The sequence below is a fragment of the Oncorhynchus keta genome, chromosome 26, assembly GCF_023373465.1.
Source record: "Oncorhynchus keta strain PuntledgeMale-10-30-2019 chromosome 26, Oket_V2, whole genome shotgun sequence".
In the NCBI taxonomy this organism is placed as follows: Eukaryota; Metazoa; Chordata; class Actinopteri; order Salmoniformes; family Salmonidae; genus Oncorhynchus; species Oncorhynchus keta.
The window spans coordinates 33,513,799-33,535,036 of NC_068446.1; the positions used below are offsets into that span (position 1 = coordinate 33,513,799).

The window sequence follows — 21,238 nt, forward strand, 5'->3', positions numbered from 1 at the left end:
ATTGTTGCAATTTAGAGGTTCCACTATAGGGCCATGTGATAATTCACATTTATACATCACTTAAAATCTCCCATCTGAAGTCAGATTTTTTAAAAAACTGATGAAAGTGTATGTTCAGGATATACCATGAATAAACTAAACGTACTGTTAATTACTATAGTTGAAGCATTAGAAAAGACAAGTGCGCATTGCATTTCCATCCGCCCTCTAATAAAATGGAACAGTGGATTATTCAGAGAAACAGCAGTTATTAGGAAGATGTTATTAAATCATAGTTTATTCAAATGGGCAAGAGGAACATGGGGAGGTCAAAACAAAGAGTTGATCTCCATTACAAACAAAGATTTAGAAACTCCAGCATTCTTAGTGCCGTACGTTTCACAGAAAACAGCATTTATGCTTTAAACAGTTAGAGGGGGATGTTTGGTTGGAGAGTCCAGTTTACCATATTAAAAACACTAGTGGGTTTTACAGCCAAGACATTTTTAAAAAACATTCAAGCCCATCCAATATATTCAGACGAAGATATGAGGGGCTATTCAAAACCTGTTTCAAAATGACAGTGAGTCAAGTGCACAGTCAGTCCTCTCATTCTTATCCAACATTTGGAGTCGGGTTAAGGAGGAGTGTGTGTGTGTAGGCGGGGAGGGGAGTGTGTGTTACGTGCTCTTCATCATCTTCCTCTTCTTCAACATCCTCTCTCGCCAGTCATCAGGTAAAGCCTCAAAGTTGGCATTCTTTCCAGCTTTGCCCCTGCAATCCAACAGATACATCTATTTCTTACTGCCTTTCACCAAAAACGTGTGCATTACAAGTTAAAATAAAAAAACCTAATGCATGTCTCCCAACACAAACAGTGTACAATCACAGTAATTCAGCTCAGGTTTGTGAGTCCTCATCATTGAGAGGCATGTCAAGAAAAACAGCAGGTACACTAAGGAACAGTAACCACTGCTAGACTAGATCAAACAGACTTTATTTTTTTTATCAGAGGCTGTATGCATCAAGTGTCTCAGAGTAGGAGTGCTTATTTAGGATCAGCCTTTTAGATCATTATGAATAAGATAATTGGACATGCCTACTGTGCGATTCTTAATAAGGCCCAAGAAATGTACAAGTTATAAAAAAATTGTGGGGGGCTCTTACGTGAGTAACTGCTGCTGTTTCCACTCCTCAATGCTCCTCTTGTTGAGCTGGTCCCTGTCCTCGTCGCTAGAACTAGCCTGCTCCTCCTCGTCCAGCTCTTTCTGGATGCTCTGCCACTTCTTCACCAGGGAAGGCATCTTCGTTTTGCTCTTCTTCGACTGGACACAGCAACCAGGGGAATAACGGAGAGAGTGGGGGATTGTCATTTAATGCCATCATTGATTTGATTCTACTAGTAGATGCTTTTCATCTGTTCTATGCATTGAGGAGAAAGAATTGTGTAAAAGTTCAGTCTAATCAAATTAGACTGATCTTTTAAACAATTCTTTCTCCTCAATGCATAGAACAGATGAAAAGTTAGTCACATGCACCAAATACATCAGGTGTAGACTGTACAGTGAAATTCTTACTTACTCCTCAATGCATAGAACAGATGAAAAGTTAGTCACATGCACCAAATACATCAGGTGTAGACTGTACAGTGAAATTCTTACTTACAAGCCCTTAACCAACAATGCAGTTTAGTTTATTTAGTAAATATTTTCTTCAGTAAAAAATAAAATGAGACAGGGGGTACCAGTACCAAGTCAATGTGTGGGGTACATGTTAGTTGAGGTAATTTGTACATGTAGGTAGGGGTAAAGTGACTATGCATAGATAATAAACAGTGAGTAGCAGCAGTGTAAAAACGAAGAGGGGGGGGGGTTAGAAGCTGTTAAAGAGCCTTTTGGACCTAGACTTGGCGCTCTGGTAACGCTTGCCGTGCAATAGCAGAGAGAACAGTCCGACTTGGGTGACTGGAGTTTGACAATTTTTTGGGCCTTCCTCTGACCCGCCAAGGATGGCAAGAAGCTTGGCCCCAGTAATGTACTGGGCCATACGCACTACCCTCTGTAGCGCCCTATGGTCGGATGCAGAGCAGTTGCCAAACCAAGTGGTGATGTAACCGTTCAGGATGCTCTCGATGGTGTAGCTGTAGAACTTTTTGGTGATCTGGGGACCCATGCCAAATCTTTTCAGTCTCCTGAGGGGGAAAAGGCATTGTTGTGCCCTCGTCACAACTTTCTTGGTGTGTTTGGACCATGATAGTTCGTTGGTGGACACCAGGGAACTTGAAGCTCTCAACCTGCGCCACTAGAGCCCCATCGATGTGAATGGGGGTGTGTTCTGCCCTCATTTTCCTGTAGTACACGATCATTTCCTTTGTCTTGCTTATGTTTGAGAGGTTGTGGTCCTGGAGACCTGGCAGTGTGGTGCCGACATCCTCCATAGGCTGTCTCATCATGCTCGGTGATCAGGCCTACCACCGTTGTCGTGAGCAAACGTAATGAAGGTGTAGAGTCCTGCTTGGCCATGCATGTGGGTGGACAGGGAGTACAGGAGGGGCCCCTGTGTTGAGGATCAGCGTGGCAGATGTGTTGTTGCCTGCCCTAACCACCTGGGGGTGGCCCATCAGGAAGTCCAGGATCCAGTTGCAGAGGGAGGTGTATTGTCGTTCGCATAGTGATGAGCTTTGTGGGCACTACGGCGTTGAATCCTGAGCTGTAGTCAATGAATAGCACTTTTGTCCAAGTGGGAAATGGCAGTGTGGAGTGCGATTGCATCATCTGTGGATCGGTTGGGGCGGTATGCGAATTGGAGTGGGTCTAGGGTTTCCGGGACGATGGTGTTGATGTGAACCATGACCAGCCTTTCAAATCACTTCATGGCTACCGACATGAGTGCTACGGGGCAGTAGTCATTTAGGCAGGTTACTGTCGCTTTCTTGGGCACAGGGACTATGGTGTTCTGCTTTATTGTATATAGGGGTGTGACGTTTAAACTAATTTGGGATCAATAACGTCTAAAATAAAAATCCTAACTGAAACCACACCCTTTTTATACAACGTCGCAGTGAAGTTATCACAACTACAATTAATAGATCCTGAGCATCATAAAAATACAAATTAACTGATTGAGAGCTTGCAGAGAACAGTCAAGCTCTCAAAGACCATACGTGGCGTTGACAGATTGTTGGCCATCCATTAACATGCTGTTATTGAAATGAGCCATCACATTTATGAGAAGTGGGACAAGAAGTACGTACTAAAAAGAAAATGGAGGAGAGGCACAGGAGAATCTAAAATGGCATTAATACCATCGTTGCTGAGTGGGCGAAGGACAGCAGTTAGGTGAGCGCCATAAGGTAGGGTTTCCACAAGTTACCACAGCCATAAAATATAAATTGCCTACATTGTAAAAATGTATGAAAACAGGAAATTGTAGAAGTAGGTGGGCTTTATGACTGTGGCTGTGGTTACTCGTGACGACCAGTAGGTAGGTAGCCAGGACTGCAGTAGATTGAACTGCATTGTCCCCTAGCGGTTAGACGCAGAACCATATCTGGATTGTGAATTCGCATCATGACGATTATTTTTTAAAAATGGTTAAAATGTCAAGCATTTTTTGTCACATTACTAATTGGATATGAAAATCAAAGACACCCACCTTATCCTTCTTTAGTTTCTTGGTCTTGTCCGTTAGCAATGTTTTAAACCCTGTGGGGTCCAGGGCAGAGGGGGCCTGAGCGGGGGGTAGCGGGGGGCGGGTAGGGGGAGGTGGGAGAGGTGGGGCCACGGTTTCAGAAGGCAGTGGCGGTGTAGCTACCGCAGACTCACCCCAGTAGGCAGCTCCTGACATCACAGGACAGAACACAAAAGTAAACTATTTGATACAAGCCCTACACAGTTTAATTGCAAACCATGTGATCTCTAAACACCACACACCTATACTGTGAGACACTAGTGACCTTACATCTCCCATCAGAAAAATACTTCAATCACAGTAATTCAGTACAGGTCTGTGAAAGTTCTCATCATTGAGTCCTGCTACTTCAAGAGTAATGTTAACATGAAAACCAGCATGCTGACGACGTCATTGCTTTTTACCTGCTGTGGCGATGGTCTGTGTGTAGAGGATGGCGCTGCTGCCAATGGTTACAGCCTTGGTCAGCTGACCTGATCCTGAAGCCTTGCGTTTCTGACTCTTACCCAGCGAGGCTGTAGACTCCACAACCTGAGGACAGAAAATACTGAAACAGATTAGCTTACAGTAAAAGCCCATCTTATGCTAATGTACATCTCCGATCAGATTTTTTGGGGGTTGCAATCACATTCATTCAGTACCGGTCTGAAAGTGATCATTTAGAGTTAAGTTAACAAAAACCAGCAGGCCCACTGACTGGCACTTGGCAACTGCTGGACTAGGCGGTCATCTAAAAAGTGTTCTTAGTCTAGTCACAAGACTACTAGATGACATTTGAGGTCTGGATTAGTAGAACGGTCACATACCTTCACGCCAACAACACCTGGGGGGAGTGGAGGCTCTGTTCCAGGTGCTGGAGGCTCACTGTCATCATCCTCCATCTCTACCTCCTCTATCTCTCCATCATCCTCCAGGGGAGGAGGGGGGAGAGGGGGAGGTGACTCTGGGGGTGGAGGGGGAGGCGGGGGGGATTCGGCAGGGGGAGGGGGCTGGTCAGGGGGAAGTGGGGGCTGAGGCACAGACCAATAGGAGGGAAGGCCAGGCTGAGGGGGGACAATGGGTGTGAAGACTGAAGCTCCTGCAATATGATAGAACATGTATAAAAGCTGGGGTTAGTTGTGTACCCTTTCTTTGTCAGAGGGGAGGAGTAAGGTTAACCAAATATTGACAAGTTAGTAATATATGACAGTGGCAGGTTCCATAGCTCAAGACTTGCTAGTTAGCTGCTGAAAGCCAAATGTGCTAAGCTGTCCATCTCCTTTCAGATTTTTTTTCGCAATCACAGTCATTCAGTACAGGTCTGTGAAAGTTCATTGAGAATCATGCAACTAGCCAACTAGTGTGGTTCAAGGCCAAGAGATTCATCTGGACCTGTAGATACAGTGGCTGTTATGGGCCGTTAAGAGGACAGTGAAGGGTCTTGGGGACTGACCTACGACTGCGAGCCCACCAGTGGGTACGGGCGGAGGTTTGGGTTCCCCATGTACAGATGTCTTGGTATTTTCTACTTCTTCCACATCTTCCTCTGCTGGGAAGTCCCACTGGGAGGCACTGGTGCAGTCATTGGTATAGAAATACCTCCTCTGCTCTCTAGAAGGAGGGAGAACAGAGATACAAGACAGTCTCAACAGCTGGCCTCATAACTGGCTGAGTCGCTATATACTTGGGGGTGTAGAGAGATGGGACTGCCAGAGGGGGAATGTTGGGCTGGACAGCCAGGTTAGCCATCCAGGAGAAGGGCCGGATTGGATTGATGGGGAACCCACCTTAACGCGCTCAAAACCAAATTAACAAACCAAAACAAACAGCTTGGGTCCTGTAAAGTCGATCAAAGCAGGGTTCAGATGTTCACATAATGTTTGTCATGACAACATACAAACAACCTTTTGCCCCCCAAACATATATGCCAGAGATATAGGCATCTTCATCATCAACTCAACAACCAAATGCAAAGAAACTAAACACTTTATACATATCTATCAATTTTCAGTCAATCAAGGAATAAAAACAGGAAACATATGAAATAGAGTTGGTCTGACCTGCTGGGTCCTCGTCAACGCTCCGTCTTCGCTTTAACTGAAACGGTTTGTGACACTCCTCGTTTCCGGGGGGTCACTCTGTCGCCCAGCAATGCATTCTGGGGCTGTAGTCCTGTAAAGTGCAAAGCTCTTGCGCACAACCACCTTCCTAGCTACCGTACCCCTGTTCCACTAAGTGGACCCCCAAAGCAGTCTACAGAGCTCCCCCCCAAAATACAAGATCCAGAGTCTGGGCTATGGTTGGACAGGACAGGTTGTCCTATCTCTGGTGGTAGTGTTGGGGGATCAGGCTGCTCCCTTATCACAACTGGCAGTGCAGAGTGCCAGCATTGCATCACAGAAACCTTGAGTGTCTCCATTTCATGTAATCCACAGATTGGTTAGGATCTCCCCCATATCAGGTTAAAAAGGTGGCGACCCCAGCTCTGAGGGGGTCGTTGTCACAGGGGTTGGGTGATTAAAGATGTTAAAAGGTAAGGAGCGCGTACCTGTCCCAGTGGCACGACCAGCCTTTAGGGGCGGCGTTAAGTTCGTAATGTTTTATGTGCTCGGCGGCTTCCTGCAGCCTGCGGCGGAGATAGATCCCGTTCAGAGCCCCCTCCCGCCAGTCAGCGATCCGCGTCTGACAGAAAGGAAGGGAAAAGAGAGGGGGAGAGAAACAATGACTGTTAGGCATACACCTTGTTTTCTAAAATGAGGATGGTGATCAAATTAATAAAAAATTTAAAAAAACATCTCCCATCAGAACAATAACTTGCAATCAGTCATTCAGTAGAGGTCTGTGAAAGTTCCCATCATTGAGTCATGCAGCTAGCCAACTAATGCAGTTTTAAGGCCAAGAAAATATAATCTGGACCTGAAGATATAGGCTGTCATTGTAGGAAAACTATGACAGACTATGGTCCTCCTACCTCAGTCTGTAACAGAAGAAGCTGAAAGTTGGAGATAGTTTTCTTGTTGATCCCCAAAAACTCCATCTTGCTGGTTAAGGTGTTGGCAAGTTCGCCGATCTGAAACTGAACATTCAAAACATTTGATTAATTAGTTAGCCACCAGTTATTTTAAAAATCACTCATGACTAGGCACACAGTTATCACGCCAAGGCCCTACTACGAAGAGTTAAATTGGTGCAAGAGTTGATAAAAAGTTTCAGTACCTTGAGCTCTGGAGTTTCGACTTCCTCCTTTGGTGGCACATTAGGAACCATTTTGTCCCCAGTTTCCTGGTCCTCCTCTTCCCCGGCCTTCTCTGGGACTTTGGAATGTTCTGCAAAACATGCATAAGAGGACTTGTATGAAAGCTAACCCTACATGTGTATGACAGAGTTGGTCTGGGCAGCATATCAGATCTTAAGGCCTCAGGACTCAACATTAACGCTGTCACGTTTGCAAGGGGCAAGTAAAAATATATATTTATAACACCTATTTTTTACATTTTTTTTTTTTTAGAAATAAACAGATTACAGATCCGTTGCCTGAATGGACAAGTAAAAAAGATCATACAAAAGTCATAGTATCAAAAAGGCTACTCCGATCAACATTGGATTTAGATCAAAGTGTCCTACGGATGCGATGTTTTGCTCTCTGCCCAACCAATCTCGGCAGAGCGTGTCGGACTATAATAATTGTAGGCCTGCATTGACAGGCATGAGCAGTCTATCTTTTGAGATCAAAGCGAGCCACATTTGCACATTTGTTGATAATTGCTAGTGAGTTATTTGCCCAGTTTAGCCCATTTTGGTTCAGCAATAAAACCAATGCTGCATACTCCAGTTGTAAAACACTATTGGCCATGTAATTCTGAGAAAGTGACTCCTATGCTGTCAAAAACTCCCCTGAACAATTAATTACTGAATTAACTACCTCACCAATCTTCGCCATTTTATTCCAGGTTCACTGAACGAGTTAATTATTTTATGAAGACATACTGTAAGTAGTTGGATGTAATTGTAATGTGTCAGGCTTTTGAGCCAGTCTCACTTGAACATACCACATTGTAAAAAGAGTAAAAATAAATCAGTTTTGGTGTCATCAGTGCTGGTGTTTGAGCAGGGTTGGATGAAAAGCCTGCACACCCAGTAGCTTTCCAGAAGGAGGATTGATGGACCACGTGTTTTATATAGTAGCCCATCCGTACAGTATTTTACTTTGTTGGGGGGTTAAGTGCCTTGCTCAAGGCCACAAAGGCAGGAGATGTAATACATGACATCAGATCAGCAGCCTTCCATTGTCAATACCAGTAATAATGTTATTTTGTGAAGTGGTTCTTTGCAACATACAACAATTTTCAGTTACCTTTTTGGACCATGGTTTTACAGACCAAGTGACTTGAGCTTAAGTCCTACTTGTTCAAAATACTAGTGGGTAAAAAAGTGAATGTCCAGCCCCGGTCCTAGAGAAGAGTTTACATCCCAGGATGAACCACATCAGAACAATATAATAATGTAATCTGCCCAGAGTTTGTGTATCTGGACTGGATCGCATCTTAACGGTTCTCCAGACACTCACCTGTGTCTGGGTCTTCCCGTGTATCTGAGTCCCTGCTGTTTGAATCGGGGCTGGCTGCTCTGAGGAAGGCCGTCTTCCACATGGCCTTTTTCGGAAGCAGGCTACGAGTCCCGGCGGCGGCCTCCTGACTGGCCTCAGAACAGGGGCTGGAGCCCCCCACACTGCAATCGCCCTCTTCCAACGCCCGCAGCTCAGCCTAGGGGGCAGAGAGACAAAAAGAGGAAAGATACTCATGTTGAATTCGTTGTAAAGGATAACTCCCAAACGTACACACTAGTTCTGCACGTGTTGAATTGTCAACATTAAATGTTAAATGTTAATGTCACAAATTAAGTGACATTTTCAAAAGAGTTACAATATATAAACTCCCTTGAAAGAGATGTACATGCAACATCCCTGGTTAAATAAAGGATGAATAACATATAAGCTGACCTTTTTCCTGTCCAGAGCCAGCTCCAGCTCCATGGTGTCCTCTTCTGTCTCCTCTGCATCAGAGTCCTCCTCAGACTGGTTCCTGCTGCATTGGTCTCTCAGCGGGTGTGTGGGGGTGTCTGGCTCATTCAGTGGAGGAGCAGGGGACCCTGGGAGGCTATCCTCCAAGCTGTTCTCCCTCTCCTCCAGCCCCCCCACCAGCCTTTTCCTCCACTTCTCCTCCGCTTCTTTCACCTCGGCAGGGATGAGGGGACCAAGGAGGGAGGCGGCCACACCATGACGCTCCTCTTCCTCACTGGTAAGAGCCACCACACTCTCCATCACTTCCTGTCAAAGAGAAACTCAAAGTAAGACATACACAGACACACTTTTGCCAACAAATGGGCAGTCAAGTACTTTTTGGGGATTCACACTGAATCACTGAGCACAAAAGTAGTCAAATAACTCGCCTTTTTTGTCTTGGATGTTAGTTCCCTAACAGCAGTGGAGTGTTGTTCAGCATAGCAACCTGCACTCTGTGTAGCTCCATTGCCATTGACTGTTGAGCTACAGGGGATGAAACAGAAAACAGATAAAAACTAAGAACAAAACACATTTCAGAGTCATGCTGTAGCATACAAATCCACTTGTATGACTAACATTCGATATTATGTTGTACCATCCACTAACACCCCACCTGTATTTGTACTGCTGCAGGCTCTGCACCCGGTGGGCTAGTTAGTAAAGGTCGACAAATAAAAAATATAAAAAAATAAAATAAAACATCGGCATGGCCGATTTCAAGTTTCATAACAAATCGATAAATCTGCCTTTTTGGACGCCGATTATGGCCGATAACAGTGCAATCCACGAGGAGACTGCGTAGCAGGCTGATCACCTGTTACGCGAGTGCAGCATCAAAAGGACCTTGTGGCTGCAAGGAGCCAAGGTAAGTAATGCTAGCTAGCATTAAACCTATCTTAAAAAAAATAAAAAATGTTTTAAAAAAAATTTAAAACACAAGTATATATTTTTTAAACCTGCATATGTAGTTAAGAAATTCATGATAGCAGACAATACTAACTAGGAAAATTGTGTAACTTCTCTTGCGTTCAGTGCAAGCAGAGTCAGGGTATATGCAGCAGTTTGGGCCGCCTGGCTTGTTGAACTGTTGAAAGGACATTTATTCCCAACAAAAGTCCGTAATTAATTTGCCAGAATTTTACAAAATTATGACATTACATTGAAGGTTATGCAATGTAACAGTAATATTTAGACTTACGGATGCCACCCATTCGATAAAATACAGAACAGTTCCGTATTTCACTGAAAGAATAAACCTTTTGTTTTCGAAATTATAGTTTCTGTATTTGTCCATATTAATGACCAAAGGTTCATATTTCTGTGTGTTTATTATATTATAATTAAGTATATGATTTGATAGGGCAGTCTGAGCGGTGGTAGGCAGCAGCAGGCTTGTAAGCATTCATTCAAACAGCAGCTCTCAGCAATGCTGGGATGCACAGCGCTGTTAATGACTTCAAGCCTATCAGCTCCCGAGATTTGGCTGGCAATACTGTGCCTATAAGAACATCCAATAGTCAAAGGTATATGAAATACAAATGGTAAAGAGAGAAATAGTCCTAGAATACCTACAACCTAAAACTTCTTAACTTGGAATATTGAAGACTAATGTTAAAAGGAACCACCAGCTTTCATATGTTCTCATGTTCTGAGCAAAGAACTTAAACGTTAGCTTTTTTATTTTTACATGGCACATATTGCACTTTAACTTTCTTCTCAAACATTGTGTTTTTCCATTATTTAAACCAAATTGAAAAATGTTCATTAGTTATTTGAGACTAAATATATGTTATTTATGTATTATATCAAGTTAAGTGTTACCTTGTTCATTCAGTATTGTCGTAAATGTCATTTATTGCAAAAATAATTAGACGGATTAATCGGTATCGGCTTTTTTGGTCCTCCAATAAATCGTATCGGCGTTGAAAAACCATAAAATCAGTCGACCTCTACCAGGTAGTAATTAACATCTCACCTGTCTGTGTACTGCTGCAGGCCCTGTACTTGGTGGGCCAGGTAATAAGGCAGCTGCCAGGCCACTTCGTTGGTCTGAGTGTTCCAGTAGTAGTAACAACCTGTGTTGTCATCCCACACCTCCTGCCAGTCCCCCATCTCCAATCCTCCCACTGGTGGACAGGAAACAAATAAGGAAGGAACTCTAGATCAGCAGAACCGCACACTTGACATGTCATAAACCATGGCCAATTGAACTTCTCAGGTAAGTTCTACACAAATGTATGGAATACAATAAAACCAGTCACCTCCAGCGAGCGAAGTATGGGTATCGTACTGGAAGTCCGCCCCAGTACTCTCAGGCTCTGCCCCCATCTCAGAGGCATGTTGCTGGGCTTTGGGTTCTGGACGTGGTGGGGTGGGGGCTGGGGCCGACGGATCCCCTGTGGGCTCCTCTGAGCCCGGCTGTGTAGTGATTGCGTCAATTTCCTATTGGGGGGGGGACAGTTAAATGGGTTTATTAAAAGGATAACACTTGCCTAATGACATTAACAAATCAGGGAAATAAAGGCCAACACGTGGCGATCACTTGTATAGCGTCTGATTCGCACCTGAATCAGTAGACTAATCCATTGCGGAGGCTGCGGGGATGGCACATCACTCTAGACAGGCATCAGCAACGTAAGGCATGAGCGTGCCGCGAGGGAATTTGCCTTGGCATGCCAAGCAAGTTGATAAAAAAGGACAAAAAGTGAAATTGCATTGTTTTCCATAAATGGCTACTGCCTTGGACCAGACACCGTTTGAGAGAATATTCCTTAGTCCTACGGTATGTGTGAAGATAACATGTCTTAGGTATAATTTTAAAATGTTGAGTCAACTCATGCGCATTAAATTGTTTCATAACTTCACTGTGTGAATTGTATCATTCACTGTTACATATATCACCAGTAGTACATTTACAGTTAATTTCTAATCTGTTTACACTCATTTATGGGAATTATGTTACTCAATTTAATACATTATCGTCCTTTACCATTCTCATTGTCGGAGTGGACAAGTTGTTTGCAGAGCTCACACGTGTGAGAAACAAGTTTCAGTTTAATTTAAAATGGTCAATGTAGTGATTGTTTGGAGCACTCCTGTCAATGTAGTGATTGTTTGGAGCACTCCTGTCAATGTAGTGATTGTTTGGAGCACTCCTGTCAATGTTAAGGAACCGTAGGCCTAGGCTACACGGCCTGCGCACAAATGTATACATTAACCCATTTGGGGATGTCTGATAGTCTTAACTCACAACTAATGACCTGTGGAGCTTCTCAAAGTAATCTCTTCACCTCAAAAACAGCAAGTAAACTAAGTGTTTTTACATCCATTGAGAACAATAGTCTTTCCAGCGCTCTCCCTTTCGATAGCCACTGAACCTCGGTGTGAAATGGAAAAATATCATGCTCTGATCAGGTGGAAACGTAATTATTACTGAACAAAAATATAAAATGCAACATACAACAATTTCACTGAGTTGCAGTTCATAGGGAATTCAATCAATTTAAATAAATTCATTAGGGACTGATCTATGGATTTCACGTCACTGGGCATGGGTGGACATGGGCCCACCCACTCGGGAGCCAGATCCACCCACTGGGGAGCTAGGCACAGTCAATGATAATTAGTTTTTCCCTGACCAAAGGGCTTTATTACAGACAGAAATACTCCTCAGTTTCATCAGCTGTCTGGGTCGCAGACGATCCCGCAGGCGAAGAAGCCGGATGCGGATGTCCTGGGCTGGCATGGTTATGGTATTTGTCCAATCCAAAAGACAGCACCAATGTCCCCAATCACCACCCTGGGGGCTTTGGGATACTATTTTAGACCAGAGGAAAGAGCACCTCCTACTGGCCCTCCAACACCATTTCCAGCAGCATCTGGTCTCCCATCTACAAACAGACCAGGACCAACCCTGCCTAGCTTCAGAAGCAAGCCAGCAGTGGGATGCAAGGTGGTATACCCCTGGCTAAGAGAAATTAACATAAAAATTTGCCAACAGCTGCAGTAGACATTCCTGCAGTCAGCATGCCAATTGCACACTCCGTCAAAACACCTGTGTTTGAACACCTACTCATTCCAGGGTTTTTCTTTATTTTTACTACATTGTAGATAAACAGTGTCGACATCAAAACTATGAAATAACACATATGGAATGATGTAGAAACCAAGTGTTAAATCAAAATATATTTTATGAGATTCTTCAAAGTAGCCACCCTTTGCTTTGACAGCTTTGCATACACTTGGCATTCTCTCAACCAGCTTCATGAGGTAGTCACCTGGAATGCATTTCAATTAACAGGTGTGCCTTGTTAAAAGCTCATTTGTGGAATGTCTTTCCTTCTTAATGCGTTTGACCCAATCAGTTGTGTTGTGACAAGGTAGGGGGGGTATATAGATGGTCTTTTACCAAATAGGGCGATCAAGAACAGATCAAATAAGCAAAGAGAAATGACAGTCCATCAATACTTTAAGACATGAAGGTCAGTCAACACGGAAAAAGTCAAGAACTTGAAAGTTTCTTCAAGTGCAGTCGCACTAAGCGCTATGATGAAACTGGAAATGTGTCCTTTGATCTGATGAGTCCAAATGAGATTTTAGGTTCCAAATGCCGTCTCTTTGTGAGATGCAGAGTTGCCGCATGTGTGGTTCCCACTGTGAAGCATGGAGGTGGTGTGATGGTGGCACTGTCTGATTTATTTAGAACTCAAGGCACACTTAGCCAGCATGGCTACCACAGCATTAGGCAGTGATACGCCATCTCATCTGGTTTGCGCTTAGTGGGACGACCATTTGTTTTTTCAACAGGACAATGGCTATTTGACCAAGGAGAGTGACGAGTGCTGCGTCAGATGACCTGGCCTCCACAATCATCGGACCTCAACTCAATTGAGATGAGTTGGACCGCAGAGTGAAGGAAAAGCAGCCAACAAGTGCTCAGCACATGTGGAAACTACTTCAAGACTGTTGGAAATAGCATTCCTCATGAAGCTGGTTGAGAGAATACCATGAGTGTGCAAAGCTGTCAAGGCTGTCAAAGGGTGGCTGCTTTCAAGAATCTCAAATCTATTTTGATTTGTTTAACACTTGAGGTGGATGAATCCGAATTAGTTGGGTAACATAAGTAATTAAGATGTCTTATCTACACAATATTCTTATGTGATATACTTTATTAGAATGTATTTCTTTGGACTCTAGTTTTGGCAGTTGCATTTCTTCCCTCAGCTGGGGCTCAGTCACTTGGGGCCCAGAGAGGGGAAAGGTCAGGCTTGTCTTTTACATGTCTCTGGTGCTATGCAGAATATCAGAAAGGGATGAGGACAGGATGGAACATTGTTTTCATATGTGAATGTGTCTTTACCTATTAAACCATGTGAAGGGATGGCGTGATTAATGGGGAACCAATTACTTGTCTCCACAATGTCTGTGAGCAAGTCACTCCCTCCTTTGGCATTGGGGGGTGTAGGGCAGTGTCTGGAACCCCTTTATGTCCTCTCTGATGTTGCACTTATCCTGGGATAGTGTATGACCTAGAGGCTCGCTCCCCTCAGTGAGCTTGTCCAGGAGAGGGGTCATGAGGGAGTTTACTTGAGATGCGAGTATCTAGAGTTGCCAATTAAGTTATGCCATTGGATGAGGTAATGGTTCTGTGCTACGAAGTACCAGGAACAAGATTAGAACCTCGTCTTAAGGACCGATCTGAACGATAATTTATAGCGAATATTATCTGTTATACTCCTTTCTCAACTGTTCCTAAGATCTGTGGTTCATCATGTAAGTTGAGAGGGGTGTGTCTTGGCTATAAAAGATCTTTGTACTTTTAATGGTTCATTAGAGATGGCTCATCATTGAAAGTCAAATGCTATTGCAAAGCTCTTATTAAAGATGTAGTTTAAGTATAACTGACTGGTGTGTGAAGTTTTAACTCTCCTCATTTGGTAAAGCAGAAATAAGCCACCACACTTTTTTGGTTACTACATGATTCCATGTGTTACTTCATAGTTTTTATGTCTTCAGTATTATTCTACAAATGTAGAAAACAGTAAATTAAGAAAAATGAGTAGGTGTCTAAATGTTTGACTGGTACTGTATATCCGATTACTTTTTATCCCTTGCGCAAATACAGCAGTGTCTGGAGCTCACTGAAGAAGGAAACTGAGGTACCAGAATAGTTGATACAATGTTGATACAATGTTTCAAGTTTGATGCAGACAGGAGGAGTAGAGGGATGAATGTGATTGAACAAAAATTAACAAACCTCCAACATGATTCATAGGAATTATATATATTTTAAATCAGAATATTTTCTACCTGCAATGTGTGTTGGCTTTATGTAGGCAATTTTTACCTAGATGGCAATAAAAACATTTTTTTTTTTAAAAACATGTTAACAAAAGTGTGCATATGAATAATCAGAAGTGGCAGCCAGATTGGTAGAAACTAAATTGGCACTCTACATGAGAAAGGTTGCCAACCCCTGGTGTAGCATATTACAGGCAACTTCAGGAGCGTAATGGCAGAATCAGCAAAGGCCAGCAGGAGGAGGGCAAGGAAAAGTTTCTGGTCATCTTTATCTGTCTACCTCGAGTCATGTGTGTATTAATGATGTCAAGCAGTGCCCTTAAAAAACAGACAAGCTTGGTGCATATAAACTCAGCAAATAAAGAAACGTCCTCTCACTGTCAACAGCATTTATTTTCAGCAAACTCAGAGTGAGTATGTGTAAATTTGTATGAACATAAGAATCATCAACAGACAAACTGAACAAGTTCCACAGACATGATTATCAGAAATCGAATAATGCGTCCATGAACAAAGGGGGCGGGTCAAAATAAAAAGTAAGTCAGTATCTGGTGTGGCCACCAGCTGCATTAAGTACTGCAGTGCATCTCCTCATGGACTGCACCAGATTTGTCAGTTCTTGCTGTGAGAACTTACCCTACTCCTCCACCAAGGCACCTGCCAGTTACGAGGGGGGCGTGCTCAATGGGATTGAGATCTGGGCTCTACGCTGGCCATGGCCGAACACTGACATTCCTATCTTGCAGGAAGGGTACCATGAGCCTGCATGAAGGGTACCACATGAGGGAGGAGGATGTCTTCCCTGTAACGCACAGCGCTGAGATTGCCTGCAATGACAACAAGCTCAGTCCAATGATGCTGTGACACACCGCCCCAGAACATGACGGACCCTCTACCTCCAAATATATCCCGCCTCCAGAGTACAGGCCTCGGTGTATGACGCTCATTCCTTCGACGATAAATGCAAATCCGACCATCACCCCAGGTGAGACAAAACTGCGACTCGTCAGTGAAGAGCACTTTTTGCCAGTCCTGTCTGGTCCAGTGACGGTGGGTTTGTGCCCATAGGCAACATTGTTGCCGGTGATGTCTGGTGAGGACCTGCCTTTACAACAGGCCTACAAGCCCTCAGTCCAACCACTCTCAGCCTATTGCGTACAGTCAGAGCACTTATTGTGCGTTCCTGGTGTAATTTGGGCAGTTGGTGTTGCCATCCAGTACGTGTCCCGCAGGTCTGATGTTCAGATGTAACAACAACTGTACAGGATCGGTACATGTGGTCTGCCACTGCGAGGACGATCAATTGTCCATCCTGTTTCCCAGTCTTAGGCATCTCACAGTACGGACATGGCAATTTATTGCCCTGGCCACATCTGCAGTCCTCATGCCTCCTTGCAGCATGCCCGTTCACGCAGATGAGCAGGGACCCTGGGCATCTTTCTTTTGGTGTTTTTCAAAGTCAGTAGAAAGGCCTCTTTAGTGTCCTAAGTTTTGCCTACCGTCTGTAAGCTGTTAGTGTCTTAACGACCATTCCACAGGTGAATGTTCATTAATTGTTTATGGTTCATTGAACAAGCATGGGAAACAGTGTATAAACCCTTTACAATGAAGATATTTGGATTTTTACAAATTATCCTTGAAAGACAGGGTCCTGAAAAAGGGACGTTTATTTTTTTGATGAGTTCAGTTGATTTATTAAAACATATTTTTTGTCTCCATATAGAGACACAGCCTGTTTTAAAACAATCGCGATTGGTTGAAAGAACAGACTACTGTTGACCCAAAACAAATGTGGGGTCGGGGACAGCCCTAACAGAAATAGAGTATTGATATACTCACGGCCATGAAGTTGGCGAGTATATCTGCAGACTGGTGTTGGGTCCTGACAGAGGGAGGCTGTGGGTCGGCATCCTCTTCGTCATCACTGTCCTCATAGGCCCCCAAGAGGGACAGACCCTCTGAGGAGAAACGCAGAGTCACTGGTCAGGTAATATACACAGGCAACTATGCTTGTGCGCGCGATTAGTAAACAGCCCTGAAGACATCTTGTGTTACCTCCCCCAGCTAATGCATAGGCTTGAGCTCAGCAGGACAACAGTTGTCTGGCAGGAGACCTGGGTTTGAACGAAATTCACACAAGCAGATGTGCCAGGACGCACACACCAATATGGCATAGAGTGACTTCAGAAAGTATTCATACCCCTTGACTTATTCTATATAGTGTTACATCACGAATTCAAAATCCATTAAAACTCCATTCAAAATCCCCCCGACAGTGAAAATGTTAACATTTTGGCAAATTTGGGGAAAATGAAATACCTAAATCTATGTAAGTATTCACACCCCTGAGTCAATACCTTGTAGAATCACCTTTGGCAGCAATTATAGCTGGGAGTATTTTGGGAGTAAGTCTAAGAGCTTTGCACACCAGGATTATATAAAGTTCACCCATTATTCTTTATAAAATTCTTCAAGCTCTCAAGTTGATCTTTGCTAGACAGCCATTTTCAAGTCTTGACAGACTTTCAAGCAGATTTAAGTCAAAACTGTAACTAGGCACAGCAGTGTAGATTTCTTGTGTTTCAGGTTATTGTCCTAAAGAAAGGTGAATTGGAAAGCAGACAACCAGGTTCTCTATGATTTTTTCCTGTGCTTAGTTCTATTCCATTTTTTTTTATCCTAAAAACTCTATATGAAGAGTGGTACTCCGTGATGTGTTGGATTTGACCCAAACATCGTATTCAGGATATAAAGTTTATTTATTTGCAACATTTTTTGCAGTATAACTTTAGTGCCTTATTGCAAACAGGATGCATGTTTTGAAATATTTGTATTCTGTACATGCTTCCTTTTCACTTTCATTTGGGTTAGTATTATGGATTAACTACAATGTTGACCCACCCTCAGTTATATTACATCCATTAAACTAAATATTTTATAGTTGGTCACCATATGCTTTATAGTGAAATCCATGAGCAGTTTGCTTCCTCTCCGGTAAACTGAGTTAGGAAGGCCACCTACCTGTATCTTTGTAGTGACTGGGTGTATAGATACACCAACCAAAGTGTAATTAATAAAATGTCACCATGCTCAAAAGGATATTCAACGTCTGATTTTTTATTTTAACCCATCTACCAAAAAGTTGATCTTCACGAGGCACTGGAAAACCTCCATGGTCTTTGTGGTTGAATCTGGTTGAAATTCATGGCTCGACTGAGGGAACTTACAGAAAATGAATTGTATGTGTGGGGTAAACACTTGTTGCACACATTGATTCCATGCCATTTATGCTATTACTTGTTAAACAAACATTTACCCCTTAACTTATTTAGGCTTGCCATAACAAAGGGGCTGAATACTTGACTCAAAATGTAAACGTTTCATTTGTAATGAATTTGTACATTTCGAAAAAACACAATTCCCCTTTGACATTACGGGTTATTGTGTGTAGGCCAGTGACAAAATCTCAATTGTATCAATTTTACATTCAGGCTGTAACACAACGTGGAACAAGTCAAGGGATGGGAATAGTTTTTAGGCACTATCTTACCTGTGGCCTTAACGGGCATCCTCATTTCTGTGGTTACTTCTCTTGGAAAACTGTATTCATCCCCGTTACCCTCCTGCTCGTCTGCAAAACACGCATAATTGCAATTGTTAAAATGGCTTATTTAGCTAGCTAGATATGTGGCCTGGATTGAGCAGAGGGCTATGTAGAGCAAGTCTAGCTACCATTGATAGGCATAGCTAATTGTAGAAATTGTCATCGTGCTAGTTTGTGTAACGTGTTTGGTCACAATCAGACAACAGGCCGCACGAGACAACAAATCGCTATTTGCGCAATATGTTAGCCGAACATATTCACGTTAGCTGGCTAGGCTACCTAGCTAGTTAACAGTTTAGAAAACGCGAAACACCCCAAAATCTATAGTGTTGCCTTTATTGCTTCCGAACTAGTTATTTAAATATAATGAAGTAGTAAAACAATGCATTCATTTCCGGAACATAACGTTACATTTTGAACGACTGACTAGCCAACCTAGCTAGGCTACGTCACCGGCTAGGCCAGTTAGCTCGCTTCTACAATGCGTGATCAGCGAAAAATGGGCCCGATTTTGATCGAATCATCCACCGACCGAAAACCAAAACATAAAATATGATATTGTCGTCGTGTTTTTACCTTCGGATGCTGAACCTAAAGAGTCTTCTCTTCCACAGACGGCCCCGCTTCGAGGTGGGAAAATCTGCAGTATTGTTCTGCGTCCTCCTGTTCCTGTGCGAGTTTTCTTTCCCATCGCTGGTCTCACTGAGGTATATGGGTGCAGCGTCTATGCACTAGCCCACCGAGCCAAAGGCATTGCTGTTTGTACCGTTGAATTTTTTTTTGAAATTATCCACAACACATCCGGTGTCAAAGGGAGGGTATTTGTACAAACGTTCTAATGCTGTTTTATAAGACCTGTTTTTGTCTATTTCTTATATTGATATTACATGTGTATAGGGAACATCATTGAGGGGAGATGACATACGGAAGTCCTGTAGGCGTTAGTAGTAGATTACATACATTTAATTTGTGAACATTTGATTCGATTAAAGTAGTAGAGTCTAAATGAATTACATTCATATGTTTGCTATATTTCAAGACCAAAATCACCATCATCATAATTATAACTTCATCACAAGCTTTTCTTACAATAGTGCACTGCCAACAAAGTGTGATAACTAAAAAATATTCAACATGATTTGATTAGGCAACATTTGTTGTTCTTGTAGCCTACTACTCAGTCTCAGATAACACAATATTCCACTTGTGTGTCATATCTAGAGTTAGTCTCATACAGCTGTTTGTATTTTATTTTATTATAGATAAGAAGCTCCTGTGATAATATTAAAACCCATTTAAAGTATTTGAGTCAAATATACGGCCCTATCTGTCAGATAACCTAAATTATGCATAACTCTGGATGAAAGGTGCATAGCTTGATATATATATATATATAGCTTGACTTTAGCCATGCATCATAGATATTAATCACCTCACAGAAATAATCCTTGGCAGGTAGGAACAGTTTTTCATATGCTAGAGAAATGTGGAAAATTAGGTAGGTCTATGTAAAGTCATTAGTCAACTGATTAGTCACTCAAAAAGTGACTCAACACTGCCTCTGTGAATTATAATAGCCTATGATGACATTATCTGTATTCAATCTTTTTATGAAAATAATGCCTACTCACAATACTATACAGTACATACTAAGCATTCGGAAAGTATTCAGATCCCTTGACTTTTTCCACATGTTGTTACATTACAGCCTTATTCTAAAATTGATTAAATATTTTTCCCCCTCATCAATCTACACACAATACCCCATAATGATACATGACAAAAAACAGAAATTCCTTATTTACATAAGTATTCAGACCCTTTGCTATAATACTCTAAATTGAGCTCATGTGCATCTTGTTTCCATTGATCATCCTTAACATGTTTCTACATCTTGATTATAGTCCTCCTGTGGTAAATTCAATTGATTGGACATGATTTGGAAAGGCACACACCTGTCTATATAAGGTCCCACAGTTGACAGTGCAAGTCAGATCAAAAACCAAGCCATGAGGTCGAAGGAGTTGTCCATAGAGCGCCAAGACAGGATTGTGTCGAGGCACAGCTCTGAGAAAGGGTACTAAAACATGTCTGCAGCATTGAATGTCCCCAACAACACAGTGGCGTCCATCATTCTTAAATGGAAGAAGTTTGGAACCACCAAGATTCTTCCTAGATCTGGCCGTCTGACCAAACGGGGGAGAAGGGCCCTGGTCAGGGACATGACAAAGAACCCGGGCTCAAGAGTTCCTCTGTGGAGATGGGAGAACCTTCCAGAAGGACAACCATCTCTACAGCTCTCCACCAATCCGGCCTTTATGGTAGAGTGGCCAGACGGAAGCCACTCCTTAGTAAAAGGCACATGACAGCCCGCTTGGAGTTTGCCAACAGGCACCTAAAGGACTCGGACCATAAGAAACAAGATTCTCTGGTCTGATGAAACCAAGATTGAACTCTTTGGCCTGAATGCCAAGTGTCACTCACGTCTGGAGGAAACCTGACACCAGTCCCTACGGTGAAGCATGGTGGTGGCAACATCATGCTGTGTGGATGTTTTTCAGGGGCAGATGCTGGGAGACTAGTCAGGACAGAGGGAAAGATGAACGGAGCAAAGTACAGAGAGA

At 42.9% G+C, this 21,238-nt stretch overlaps 1 protein-coding gene across 1 annotated transcript; it reads right to left on the reverse strand.

Annotated features, from left to right (window-relative positions):
* Window positions 1-259: 259 nt before the first annotated feature.
* Window positions 260-19,492, reverse strand: fnbp4 (formin binding protein 4). The gene is made up of 17 exons (XM_052480570.1): window positions 19,191-19,492; window positions 18,561-18,641; window positions 16,850-16,968; window positions 10,972-11,152; window positions 10,686-10,836; window positions 9,097-9,193; window positions 8,648-8,974; window positions 8,216-8,411; window positions 6,865-6,974; window positions 6,620-6,724; window positions 6,197-6,330; window positions 5,102-5,259; window positions 4,476-4,747; window positions 4,074-4,200; window positions 3,634-3,818; window positions 1,147-1,304; window positions 260-753 (listed from the first exon to the last, which is right to left on the reverse strand). The coding sequence occupies exons 1-17, from the start codon at window positions 19,303-19,305 to the stop codon at window positions 660-662; spliced, it is 2,610 nt and encodes an 869-aa protein (XP_052336530.1). The 5' UTR covers window positions 19,306-19,492; the 3' UTR covers window positions 260-659.
* Between the last annotated feature and the right edge of the window lie 1,746 nt (window positions 19,493-21,238).